The sequence below is a fragment of the Helianthus annuus genome, chromosome 9 (assembly GCF_002127325.2).
Source record: "Helianthus annuus cultivar XRQ/B chromosome 9, HanXRQr2.0-SUNRISE, whole genome shotgun sequence".
NCBI lineage: Eukaryota > Viridiplantae > Streptophyta > Magnoliopsida > Asterales > Asteraceae > Helianthus > Helianthus annuus.
In genome coordinates, this window is record NC_035441.2 from 185,933,626 (window position 1) to 185,948,064 (window position 14,439).

General features: G+C 33.6%; 2 protein-coding genes across 2 annotated transcripts; both read right to left on the reverse strand.

Annotated features, from left to right (window-relative positions):
• Window positions 1–375: 375 nt before the first annotated feature.
• On the reverse strand, window positions 376–4,370 carry LOC110876967 (ankyrin repeat-containing protein ITN1). Its single transcript, XM_035977168.1, has 4 exons — window positions 3,724–4,370; window positions 2,596–2,675; window positions 1,300–1,715; window positions 376–1,220 (listed from the first exon to the last, which is right to left on the reverse strand). Exons 1-4 carry the CDS (start codon window positions 4,179–4,181, stop codon window positions 450–452), a joined length of 1,725 nt encoding a protein of 574 aa, XP_035833061.1. The 5' UTR covers window positions 4,182–4,370; the 3' UTR covers window positions 376–449.
• A 5,424-nt stretch (window positions 4,371–9,794) lies between these two features.
• Window positions 9,795–14,101, reverse strand: LOC110876966 (ankyrin repeat-containing protein At5g02620). Its single transcript, XM_035977169.1, has 3 exons — window positions 13,538–14,101; window positions 10,721–11,136; window positions 9,795–10,649 (listed from the first exon to the last, which is right to left on the reverse strand). Exons 1-3 carry the CDS (start codon window positions 13,986–13,988, stop codon window positions 9,945–9,947), a joined length of 1,572 nt encoding a protein of 523 aa, XP_035833062.1. The 5' UTR covers window positions 13,989–14,101; the 3' UTR covers window positions 9,795–9,944.
• Window positions 14,102–14,439: the final 338 nt, after the last annotated feature.

A 14,439-nucleotide genomic window follows, 5' to 3' on the forward strand; every position in this document is an offset into this window, starting at 1 on the left:
TCTCCTATGTCTGCTTATCTATTGTTGTTTACGCTCATTATGTTTGTTCATTTACGTCTATGCTTGTTTACATATTTATTTGATATTGTTTACTAATTATTAGCAATACTAATTTGCATGTCACGTATCAACCCATCGTTGAATCAAAATATTAGAACTAAAGATTAAGTAATCGGCTAATGAATTGAATGAACTAACAACAAGAACACACTCTTTTTTACGTTTATTTTTGTTTGTTTAGAATATAAACAAACACAAACATGAACATAAAAATGTGTTTAAATGTTTGTGGTTTGTTTTGTTAAAGTTATACGATCATGACCAGTGTCTATTCGTGTTCGTTTGATTTGTTTACATGCTTACATGTAGCATTCAAGCATGCATATTATATAGCAGCGAAATAGATAACATTTAGCCTAAAAATCAGCTTTTGATACACTTAAATATGTTCAAATGGCATAAAAACCTTTCTTTTGAAAACTAGTAATATCTGAAACTGTAGAGATTGAGAGGTCATGATGGTCTTTTTCCTTAGCATTTTTCACCAACAACTGTAGCTTTTCTCTCCTCCATTTGTGTTTTTTCAATCGGTGTCTAATAAACATGACTCCTAAACCAAAGAAAGTGAATCCAAGAGTACCAGCGCAAATTGATATCAAAGCTTCAAAAGTCCAAGCTATTTTATGTCGTTCATGGGGCATTCGCATAACTACCCATGTGGCTGCAATATATGAAACAGCCATGAATGATATTGCGACCCATATAGTCTTGTGAGCAGCTACTAGTATCAGCTTTTGTGGCTTTTTTCTGAAAGGAATAATGCTGACCAAGACTACAATGATGCACATGGATACAAACAAAGCAATGTGATTACTGATAGCAAAGATTTTGAAAGCTCGTTCTTTGCGCATAATTGACTTCCCTATTAGAGGCCCATCTTGGTAGACTCCACCTGGAGGATTTATACCGGCTGTGAATGCGACGGTTGCTATCAAAACTGCAACTACTGTGATTGTGTTTCTTGCATTTTGCAGTGCCTCTCTGTGTATTTTTATATGTTCTTTTTTTGGGCGATTCTTGTCCGCTTTTATATGTGGTTCTTTTTCACTCTCAAAACTACAATTTCTATCCATCTCCTCTTCAATTGATTGTGTTTCAACTTCACTAATCTTTTGATGATTGATTAGCTCTTTTGTTTCACTGTTTATGTATTCTTCAAACTGCAATGAACATGAATGAAATGTTAAGAAGTGGCCTCTTTATTTATTAGTTGAGAGAAAGAGAGAGAGAGACTCATGCCTGATGGAAACCTTCCATTTGAGCAAGATGTTGAATGGTATTACCAAATTTGTCAGGTTGGTAAAACAGGTATGTGCCCTTCAGGATACCATCTACAAATTTGAAGGCATCAAACTTTTTGAATCTTAGGGTTAGATGGAACACATTCTCTCCATGCTTCGATGCAAGTTGGAAGAAGAAAGGATCTATGGATGCAAACTCCTGTAAGATCGCAACATTTCCATTTATGGCAGCTAAGTGCAATGGCGTGTAGCCGTTGTTATCGAATTGCAAAGCTTGGTCAGGGTTCATTTCTAGTAGCATTTTTGAAATCTCCAATTCCCCCCTTCTGCAAGCACAATGCAATGCCAAGGATCCATTTATGTCTTTTTGATTGGCAAGATCCGCGCACTTTTCAAGCAACTTTTTAGCAATATCTGCATCAACGTTACCAGTTGAAGTGATAAGCGTTAGCAATAATAATACTAGACAGAATACATTAGTTACGATTTATTGTAATTATCTTCGTTATATTATATAGAATACATTAGTTAGAGTTTATTGTAATTATATCCATCTTAGTTAGGCTATAATTTGGTTAGGAGATAATTACAATAAATACTAACTTATATATTCTATCTCTAATATATAGAAGATAATTACTGCAACTTTTGGTGAGGCAAGTGAAACCAAATATTATAGAAGATGCTAATGATTTACACAGCAATCCCTCAATTTATAGAGGCTATAAATGAAACAGATGCAAAATGTGATATATGCATGATCAAAGATACAACATCGACGGGCGGTACATATGGATGATCTCGAAGGGGTGGTTTGGAGGAGATCTTAAGTCTATGGATTAATAATTAAAATAGTTTTATTTATGGAGTTTTATTTTAAATTAGAGGTTTAGAAGGATTATGTTTCTTAGCTTACATGTTTCTAGTTCTCCAAGTAGTATAACTATAAAAAGGGTCTTAGGGTTAATTGTTTTTCATCCATTGTAAATCTCCTTTGATTAATAAAAAGAGTCGAACAAGTTATTAAAGTTGTTTGTGTATAATCTGCCACATGTAAGCCAAAGTTGGAATGACCCCTTATCAAAATATTTTTTTTTTTTGAAAGGTATGAATTATTCGCGAATGTCGGGAGATCTGGCATACGTTGTCTTAACCGGATCCGCACTAGAGAGCCCCCTCGCACAATAGATCTCCAATTTAAACCCCTCAATGAGAAACTCCTATCACCCAGACTCGAACTTGAGACCTGGAGGGAAAAACTCACCCGAGCCCACCATAGGTGGAACTTAGATACCCATGACGACCACTAGAGCACTAATGATGGTTGACCCCTTATCAAATAGTCTTCTAATAATTGCAATAAATCGTAACATTCTAATTATTACATTAATTAATTGTAATAGATATTTTATATAAACTAGAATTACGACCCGCCGCAATGCGGCGGGGATTCTTTAGTTATAACTAAGTCAATTTAGGACCTGCACGTTTTGTTGAACATGTCAAACGGTAAAAAATAGACGATGTAAAAACGTTCACCCACACACGCACGTTGCGTCGTGTTAACTCGCAAAATTTAGAACGAAACGTAAAAACGTTAAACCAAAGACGCACGTTGCGATGTGTTAAGTCATAAAATTTAGAACAAAGCATAATGCGAAAAATTTGCGGAAAATGAAAACTATAAAGGAGCGAAGTTGAAAGAAAAAAAGTTGTGAGGATAAATTTCAAAAGATTAAAATTTTTGGGTTAAACGTAAAAAAACAAATAGTTTTGGGTTAAAAGTAATTTATCAAATACTTTTGGGTGAAAAGTAAAAAGATCAATTTTTTTAAACCCCCAAAGCCATGGTTACAACAACCATATGCATAACCATTTTTTCTTTGAAAAACCCCAAAGCCAAGATTACGACACTTCGTGAAAGATGAAAAGTATAAGGACCAAAGTTGCAAAAGATGAAAAGCTTTGAGTTAAAAGTAAAAAAATCAAAGTGGTTAAATCGCAAAAGATGGAAAATTTTGAATTAGAAGTGAAAAATCAAATTAATCCAAGGGTTGAAATTGTATAAGATGGAAACTTTTGAATTAGAAGTGAAAAATCAAATTAATCAAAGCGGTTAAATTACCAAAGATTAAAACTTTAAACTTAAATTGTCAAAGATTAAAACTTTAGGGTTAAAAAGGAAACAAAGATTAAAATATTAAACTTAACTTGCCAAAATTGAAACTTTAGGGTTTGAAATGAAAATTTCAAATTTATTTTGAAAAACTCACAAAGCCAATTGTACAAGTATGATATGCATAAAATAGTTGGTTATTAATAAGGTTTTAATTAATATTATATCTATGTTAACAATACACGAATCATATTGGGAAACAAATAAAGTTAACAAGGAGTTGTTAATGTGCTATGTACATGTTACCTGTTCGACCTTTTGAGTTTTGATGCACAAACATGGAGACAGTCTACTTCACCAACAATGTCCAACAACCAAGTAGTGCGGTTCACGAGGAAATCGACAATGTTAAGATGCCCGTAACTACAAGCCAAATACAGGGCACTCTGGTTCTCACGGTTAAGCTTACTAGCTACCCATTGATTATTCTCCATGAGCAATCTGACCACCTTCTCATGTCCCATGCGACACGCTTCATGAAGTGGAGTCTCCAAGTTACTGTTCTCAGCAGCCACCATTTCTGGCCTCAATTCCAGAACAAGCGACACCATTTCAGTGTTTCCTGTTTTCGAAGCGAGGTGTAACACCGTAGTGTTTCCAATTCTTCGTTCGAGCACTTGTTCATCATGTTTGACTATATCCCTAAGCGCATTCGTGTTACCTTTGACGATTGCCTGCATAACCATCCAATCCATAACTGCCATTGATTAATGGCTCTCTAAAACCATGATCAATATAAACATTAAAGAATCAAACAAGCTTTCTTGTGGCAGTCTCTGAAATGCATGTGTAAATGGTAACTCCCGGGAAGAGTATGTAGAAGTGTCTAAGCAGATTCCAAATGTTCAGGAAAACTTATTTTGGTGTCTGCTACAAGTGGAATGGTGAGCTGGTGGTGACCATAGAATTTGGTTCAGTTTATCTTCTTTTTATGAACAATTATTCTCTATCACCTTTTCAAAAGCTAAAGAAATATAATCTATCCACTTTAAAATAATTGGCCTTTGTGATACAAAGTTTGTGGAAAGCTATAACCAATATTTCGTATAACAATCAAATATCAATCTTACATCTTAAAAGTATAACCAATATCTGGTTTAAGAACACCCGTAGTGAGGCAGCTTTTGGGTGTGATTTGCCTCAAAGACGCCCCGAAAACGCCCTGAGGGCGTTTTTCTTCAAAAATTAGGTTGGGGCGTGCTAAATTAAACGCCGGATCAAGATTTTGGGCATGTTTGGCTAAGCTTTTCAAAGTAACTTATTGACTTATTGGCTTAATCAAAAAGCCAATAAGTCATTTTAGTGTTTGGCAAATTGAAAAGTGCTTTTGAAAATAACTTTTTGAGATGAATGAAAATGAGTTTTTAAGAAGTCACAATATTTTGAGTTCTTGCCCAGCTTATAACTTTTCAAGCTTCAAATTACCAATATATCCCTTATTTAGGGCATGTTTGGCTAAGCTTTTCAAAGTAACTTATTGACTTATTGGCTTAATCAAAAAGCCAATAAGTCATTTTAGTGTTTGGCAAATTGAAAAGTGCTTTTGAAAATGGCCTTTTGAGATGAATGAAAAGGAGTTTTTAAGAAGTCATAACTTCTTGCCCAGCTTATAACTTTTCAAGCTTCAAATTACCAATATACCCCTTATTTACTCCCTTATATCATATAAGCTAAGCCAAACACTTTTTAAAAAACAACGTATTGACTTATTGGCTTTTCCCACCCCATAAGCTAATCCAAACATTTTTTTTAAAAACTTCTTTTTAAAAGTCATTTTCCCAAAAGTCCTTTTTAACTCTAATAAGCTTAGCCAAACATGCCCTTACTCCCTTATATCATATAAGCTAAGCCAAACACTTTTTAAAAACAACTTATTGACTTATTAGCTTTTCCCACCAAATATCAATCTTACATCTTAAAATTTATGTAAATTTTAGAAATAGAGGTGTATGCCTACTACTATAAAAAATTAACATATAATAAATACATATTTAGTATATCCTCAAAATTACATATTTACTTGTTGTATGAAATAAAGTTTATATAATATGATTATATATCATGGGAAAAGATCAAATAGAAAGTTAATTTTCGCTAGGAAGGATAGGAAGCCATAGGATTATGACATGTGGCAAATTGTAAAATAAAGAGAAAGAGTATTTTAGTCAATCCAACTCCTTCTTCTTCCTTTTTCAAAACCCAGTAAATTCAAAAACCCACCATTTTCAAAACCCACCATCTTCAACTATTTCTTCACTTTCTATCTCAATAATCACTATATTATAGTGCGATTTTCATCACCAATCAATGATTCAGAACCCGATCAACGTGTTCTTCACCTTTTTTTTGAAGAAAACCCAATTTAATTTCATAAAAAAAATCGCGTTTTTCCGGTGATTTTGGAGATAACCACTCGATTCGTTCGATTCGAGCGTTGATAAGTGTTTCTATCATTCAAATTTCGTCAATTGATGAAGAAATCGGCTTCAATCCATGTAAGAAATTCTTTAATTTCATTTTCATGATCTGGGTTTTTGATTTAGTCATTGCGTTTTACGATCTTTGCGGAGGTCCGGGGGCGGCAGCCCCCGGTAGCGGGGTCCCAGGGGCGGCAGCCCCTGGCGGGGTCCCAGGGGCAGAGCCCCTGGCTGGGGTTGAGCTGCTAGAAAAATTAATTTTCCATAAATTGGCTCATTTCGAATACAGTAATTCATAAACAATTCAGACAGTTCACAGTGACAGACAGTTTTATGTGTCCATTGCGTTTTAGAAATAAGAGAGTTTTATGTGGTTTCTGGCTATTGCGTTTTAGAAAAAAAACACATTTTTAAGTGTTTTTAGTCATTGCGTTTTTAAGTAAAACACATTTTTTAGGTGTTTTCAGTCCATTGCGTTTTAGAATTAGTCAATTTTAAGTGTTTTCTGGCCATTGCGTTTTGCATATAAGACATTTCTTTGTGTTTTTGGTGCATTGCGTTTTAGGTAAAACACTTTTTTATGTGTTTTCAGTCCATTGCGTTTTAGAAAACAGACATTTTAAGTGTATTCTGGCCATTGCGTTTTACAAATAAGTCATTTCTTTGTGTTTTTGGTGCATTGCGTTTTAGGTAAAACACATTTTTATGTGTTTTCTGGCCATTGCGTTTTACAAATAAGACATTTCTATATGTTTTCTGGCCATTGCGTTTTACAAATAAGTCATTTCTTTGTGTTTTTGGTGCATTGAGTTTTAGAAAAATGTCATTTTTTAGGTTTTTTTTTCATTGCGTTTTACGTGGTTTTTCTATTGCGTTTTACGTAACTGGGTTTAAATTTTGTTTTTTAAATATAGCAATAGTATACTCGTTTTAAAGATAAAAAAACGCTCGTTTTTTTGGTGCAATTTTTATAAAAAAATAATGTCGTATGAAAGAGTTATTAACGTTTAAAAAATGGGGGGGAATTGGAGGAGAGAGAAACTATTGGCTTGGATTGACTAGAATGCCCTTGAACAAACTCACGCGCCTCTTTTCTTCCTTTCAATTTCCCTGATTTAATCTTAGCCCTTGATTAACTTAATGGATGGTCAAGATCACTTCCTATCCTTCCTAGCCAAATAAACTTCCTATTGTATCTCCACCCTATATATCATTCCCTTTTTTTTTTATCAAAGTCTAATAACCCAAATCATGTAATACAAGTGTATATATATTAAAAACATGAAAGATTTTATACATTAGATATAATAATCTTTTAGTTAGATACACATGATATTCTTTAAGTTAAAAAAAGGTTGGGCCTATTTGGTCATGAACGTATCACATGTAGGATGTAAACAAGTCGAGCCGAGTCCGGGCTCGATTAGGCTCAAGTTCGGCTCATCATGTTTTTATGAAACTCGAGCTCGGTTTGATTGAAGCTTATTTATTTGAGCTCGAGCTCGGCTCGCGAGTAAAACCTAGCTCGTGTTTGGCTCGGCTCGAGCTATTTTAAGAACCTTAAATGAGTTAAAAGTCCAGCTCGAGTTTGCCTCAATATCGCTTAAACAAGCCAAAGCTCAGCTCGCCAATATTATCATTATTAGTATTATATTATATATTAAATATATATAGAGTGAATTGCAAGTTTTGTCCTTTATCTTTTGACCATTTTGCAAGTTTTGTCCTTTATGTTTAAATTTGACGAGTTTTGTCCTTTATGTTTGAAAATCAAGCACGTTTTACCCTTTGGGGCAAAACGTGCTTGATTTTTAAGGACAAAACGTGCTTGATTTTTTAAACATAAAGGACAAAACGTGCTTGATTTTTAAACTTAAAGGACAAAACGTGCTTGATTTTTAAGGACCAAAGGGTAAAACGTGCATGATTTTTAAACATAAAGGACAAAACTCGTCAAATTTAAACATAAAGGACAAAACTTGCAAAATGGCCTAAAGATAAAGGACAAAACTTGCAATTCACTCATATATATATATATATAATTGTTTGGGCTCGTTTAGGCTAACGAGCCTAAACGAGCTTTGTAGGCTCGAGCTCGGGCTCGATAACTAAATGAGCTTTATTTCGGGCTCAAGCTCGTTAAAGCTCAGCTCGTTCTATCTTTTAACCGAGCCGATAACGAGTAGCTCTCGAGCCACTGGGCTTGTTTACACCCCTAATCACATGATATTGGTGAACATAGTTTTATATGACTTTTAGTATTAAAAATTTAACCTTGTAACAACTTTGGCTATCTTAAATTTAATATAACTAGAATTGATCCCCGTGTTGCGTGGGAGATTGAACGATTTAGGTAGTGTTTCCTCATAATAAAGCCTTAAAAGTACATAAAAATAGGGATAAATATACATAAAAAAATATGTATAATTGATATGGCACATCAGTCACCGCAGCAACTATGATTTATAAAGGCGTTGCTATCCAGTTCGGAGTTTCTCTTGGTCGATAATACGTGATTATGCAATCGTTACAGTGGAAGAGTCTGTTCATCGGTGACTTTTAAGGTTCCAAAGGAGAAGAGGGGTTAGTACCATCGTAAAAAGGAATATGGGTGTTGGTTCTACAACTTGGGTGTGAATGAAGGTGGAGATGGGTGTTAGAGGACAATGCAGGTGGACACAAGTTGTGAGTCGCCTGAGCCTAGATCGAAAAACCACTCTTGTTTCCACCCCTGATCTACATCTAGTCATTGTCACACCCCAACCGACGACGGAATGTGTCGGGCATGATTGTGATTGTTTATAACTCATGGCTCTATTTAAAATTTATGTATTTAATCATACCAAATTAAATGTCAAATACAAGAATCAAATTGTCTCAAACATAACACAGCATAACATGAAATAATGTTTTATTTATTAAGGCAAAGTCAATTGCATCCTAAGTGATTCATCAAGCTTGATAACATCTCAAACAACATCTTCTGTAACACGTAAAAGATAAAGAGTCAAATAATAAATTGGTGAGAAAACATCGGTTTTTAATACATATAATATGAATAAAATAACGAATGATAAGTCAATGATACAATTTAATTATTTATGTATAAACGAATACAATGATCAAACCTTAGATGACGAGAATCAATAAGTTTAATAAAATCAGTTTCAATACCTAAGTGCCTCGGCCAATTGTCAACCAATAGCGTTATTATTAACTACTTTAGGCTTAGTTCGTTAATGATCAATGCTAGAATTAAGATTCTAGACTTAGGGTCACAAATACCAAAGTTTAACATATAACACAAATTAACACATAGACATATATTTAAAAGCATGTTTTAAATAAAAGAATTTGAATATTGAATAGGTATATATACATGATACTTCCCAAAACATAAAATAAAAAAGGGCTTTGAATACTCACATGTTGTTACGAAGATGACAAAAATACAACTTTGCACAAGTTGTAGCATTTTGAAATAAATCCCAAAATTATCCTAACAACATAAATAATCCCAATATCAGTTGCGTTTTGTCAAACCAGAAACCCGGAGTAGTTTTCCTTTATTTCATAATCGCTAATAATCAATCAACTAACTTGTTTCATTCTCTGAAGAAAAAAACAAAAGACAATGGTTTTAGAATAATTAATAGATGGAACACATGAACTTTGACACTTTCCACTAATTCGTTGTGATTCGACAACCTACTTATACCCTTGCTAGTAAAGGTAGGTAGGAACTGATTTTAAACTTTATTTTTGATTGGCCATTCGATATCGATCAATATAACACAAAACTTAAGCATGCATTACATTGTAATGCAAGAGATGTTTCATAAACCTCAACTTTGAAAAGCTTGTAAAATGTACATAACAATGAAAAGTGAAACTGGTGTTTTAAATATTATTGTAAGCCAAACCTGTATGGTAAAAAACATTATTCTTATACATGACAAACTGTAAACAAAATGCTAAAATAGTTGAAACATGAAACTTGCGTTGTAATACACTTTTTACTATGCTATGCATACCTATTGGTTAGGGAGGTCAAATAGGATACCAACCTCTCTTTTGATAACCTTTGACGTCTGAATTTGAAGAGGTTGAGCGTTTTTTTCTCCATCTGCGCTTCTCTAGTTGGTGTCTAATAAACATAACTCCTAAAGCAAAGAAAGTGAGTCCAAGGGTACCCGCACAAATTGACAACAAAGCTTCAAAAGTCCAGGTTATTCTATGTCTTTCATGATGCAATCGCATAATCACCCATGTAGCAGCGATATATGAAACGGCCATGAATGATATAGCGACCCATATCATCTTGTGAGCTGTTGCTAGTATCAACTTTTGTGTCTTCTTTTTTAAAGGAATAATGCTGACTAAGACTACAATGATCCACATGGATACAAACAGAGCAATGTGATTACTAATAGCAAAGATCTTGAATGCTCGTTTTCGTCCCATAATTGACTTGCCTATCAGAGGTCCGTCTTGGTAGACCCCACCAGGAGGGTTTATACCGGCTGTGAAAGCAACAGTTGCTATCAAAACTGCAACTATTGTGATTGTATTTCTTGCATTTTGTAGTGCCTCTCTATGCAATTTGCGTTTCTCTTTTAATAAGATCTTTATCTTCTTATTTCTAGATGCAATTGAATGTGTTTCAACTTCTAGATGAGTTGTTTCTGCGTTATTCCAAGCAACCTTCTGAAGATTCGTTAGCTCTTTTGTTTCACTAATTAAGAATTCTTCAAACTACATTTAACATGACTAAATTGTTAAGAAGTTGAGTTGAGAGAGAGAAACAAAGAGAAAGAGATTCATGCCTGCTGAAAACCTTGCATTTGAGCAAGATGTTGAATGGTATTACCGAATCTGTCAGGTTGGAAAAACAGGTATGTGCCCTTGAGGATACCAAATACAAATTTGAAGGCATCAAACTTTTTGAATCTTAAGGTTAGATGGAGCACATTCTCTCCATGCTTCGATAGAAGTTGGAAGAAGAAAGGATCTATGGATGCAAACTCCTGTAAGATCGCAACATTTCCATTTATGGCAGCTAAATGCAATGGCGTGTAGCCGTTATTATCGAATTGCAAAGCTTGGTCATGGTTGATTCTTAATAGCATTTTAGAGATCTCCAATCCCCCTATTCTACAAGCACAATGCAATGCCAATGATCCATTTGTGTCTTTTTGATTTGTCAGATCCGTGCCCTTTTCAAGCAACTTTTGAGCAATATCTGGATCAGCGTTACTGTTAGTGTTACTATTATCCTACACACACATATATATAGAGAAAGAGAGATAAATAAGAGGGTAGGAATTATAGAGAGTTCAGTATTGAAAATCTCTTTAGAGTTAAATTATATTTTGCTCCACGAGGTTTGACAAAATATCCATTTCCCTTTAAAAGATCAAAAACATCCATTTATCTCCACAAGTTTCATCAGTTTTTTCATTTTTATACATACCTCTAACATCATCTAGTTCTCTCATTAAATCTCACTCATCTGTCTGTCATATGATGAGCATTTGGTCATTTTCTATATCATAGACTAAAAGTTTTGGAGAAAAAATGTTTAGATCTCAAGAAGCAAAACCGATTCAACTCCAATGTTTATGTATTAATTTTATGTTTATTTTTTTAACTCTAGTCTTTTTGTATTATTTTTATGTTTATTTTTAAATCTAATCTTTTGACTAGCAAAACCTCTAGTCAGAGTGATACCTGGGTTGGCCCTTATCAATTCTTAAAAAAACGAACATAAAAGTAACAGATAAGATTGGAGTTAAATTCGGTTTTACCCCTAAGGTTTCACAAAAATAACCATTTTTCTTCAAAACCTTATTAGAGAGAAAATAACCAAGATGCCAATCACATGACATCACATGGGTTAGACTTAATGGGGAAATGAATGATATTAGACGCCTAGATAAAAATGAAACAACTAATGAAATGTTTGGAGGTAGATTGATGTTTCTAGTGTTTTGGAGAAAAATGATTATTTTTGTCAAACCTCATAGAGCAAAACTGAATTTAACTCATCTCTAAATAACACGTATGTTATTAACTAACATTCCTTAGTCTCGTCTAGAAATCTATCAAAACACCACAAACGCTTTTGACCGTTAATAAGATTTGTTATCTTTTTTTTTTTTGTATTAAATCTCTCATATGAAATTTCAAAAGAGAGTGTTAGTTTGAGAAAAGAGAGAACAAACCTAATTGATAAGGCTTTTTTGTTACTAATAGATCATATATTGTTGTAAAATTTTACGTTTTGAATATTTATATATGGTGAGGATCGTGAGAGAACCTTAAAAAGTTACCTGAAAACTTGAGAGAACTATCATTAATCAAACAATTATTTGAAATTTTCTTTAACTTTATTTATTAAAAGTTATTATTGTAAAAAAATATATTATATATATATATATATATTATATATATATATATATATATATATATATATATAATATGAATGTAGATTGATGAGCTACATAAACTATACGTACCTAGCTCATTGATCTACATATTTTTTTAATTTCCATAAAGATTATTAATGTTAAAAAAACCTAAAAATATATGTTTAACTAGTTGATAGTGGTTCTCTCAATTCTCAAAGTAACTTTGTGGTTCTCACATGATATCCGTTTTATCTATCTATCTATCTATCTATCTATATATATAGAGAGAGAGAGAGAAAGTATAATGTACAAAACGCCTTAACCTACATTAATGTACGCGACCAGATATATAATGTGCGTTATTATTTTTTTTTACCATCTCAACGTGCGTGATTATACTTCCATGCGTGATTATCACCAAAAATCTGATCCCATGCGTTATTTTGCGTCCCATGCGTGATTATTGCCTGATCCGACGGTTTACAGCGTCGCGTACGTGAAGTACGATAACGCGTAATGTATGTTAACCGCACTATATATATAGGGGAAGGTTCTATGTAGAACACTAAATATTGCGAGAACACGCAGAACATAATGAATCACCTATTTTTTTTTTCTATCCTAAAAACCTAAAAAGTAAATGAAAATGTTACAAATATAATATTTATTGTTTCTTACACTAGAATTCAAAACAAAATATGGAAATTTTTTACTTTTTGTATAACCTACACGTACGTAGGTTATGTGTAGGTTAAATTACCAACATGTATGTAGGCTCTATGTAGGTTAAAATCTTTGGTTTTTTATATATATATAATACAGATATGAATGTAAGAAATATAAAATTTAAAAAATATGTACTTCAAATCCCAAAATTTAGTGTTTTAGAGTTGTTCTTTTTGTTCTCGCAATAGTTAGTGTTCTGTAATGATCCTCATCCTATATATATATATATATATATATATATATATATATATATATATATAGAGAGAGAGAGAGAGAGATATCGAAGATATAGCTCATGAAGTTACATATATGTAACTCATACAAGGTATACATATAGGGTGAACTTGAGCTAAGTGTGTGTCTGCATGTTTCCTAAAAAGTGTAAGAAGTGATGTGAGCTTTTAGATTAGAAAAATTAATTGATGAGATAGATTGACGGAGTGACAATTCTGTAATATGTGTTTTAAATTTCTTGGTTGATATCTTAGATTAAGGGTATAAAGTTACCTGCTCGACCTTTTGACACAGCGACATGGAAACTGGCTGCTTCATCAACGATGTCCAACAACCAACCGGTGTGACTCAAGAGGATATCGACAATGTTAAGATGCCCGTAACTACAAGCCAAATACAGGGCACTTTGGTTCTCTCGGTTAAGCTTGCTAGCTACCCACTGGTTCTTCTCCATAAGCAATGTGACCACCTTCTCTAGACCCTTGCGACACGCTTCATGAAGTGGAGTCTCCAAGTTACTGTTCTCAGCAGCCACCATTTCTGGCTTCAGCTCCAGAATAAGCGACACCATTTCAGCATTTCCACTTTTTGAAGCCAGGTGTAACACTGTAGTGTTATCGATTCTTCGTTCAAGCACGTGTTCATCTTGTTCGACTATATTCCTAAGGGCATCCATGTTGTTTTGGACGATTGCCTGCTTAACCTTCCAGTCCATAACTGCCATTGATCTATGTCTCTCTAAAGCCAGAATCAAGATAAACAATCAAACAAACAGGTGCTTTTATTTATAGTCGACACTGGAATGCTTTCGTGAATGTAAACTTTGAGGAGAGTTCCTTGAAGTGCCTAATGAATTTCCATTTGTTCGGGAAACCGTGTTTTATAGGGTCGAATGTAAGAGAATGGTGACCACAATTTATCTTATGATGTAACAAGTCATCGTCAATTGTTATCCACTTTTTGGAAGGTACAAAAAATATAATGGGAAAATAAGAAAGAGGCCTTGTTGAATATGTTATGCCATGTCAGAACGTACGTTTCACGCCTCAGCTATACGTGAATCTGTAGCTTTTCTTTTACCAAATAACTCAAGTCACAATTTTACTGTAATTTTACTTATAAATCTACCTAATTTGTTTATATTTTTTATATTAAGACTCGAACACTCAACCTCA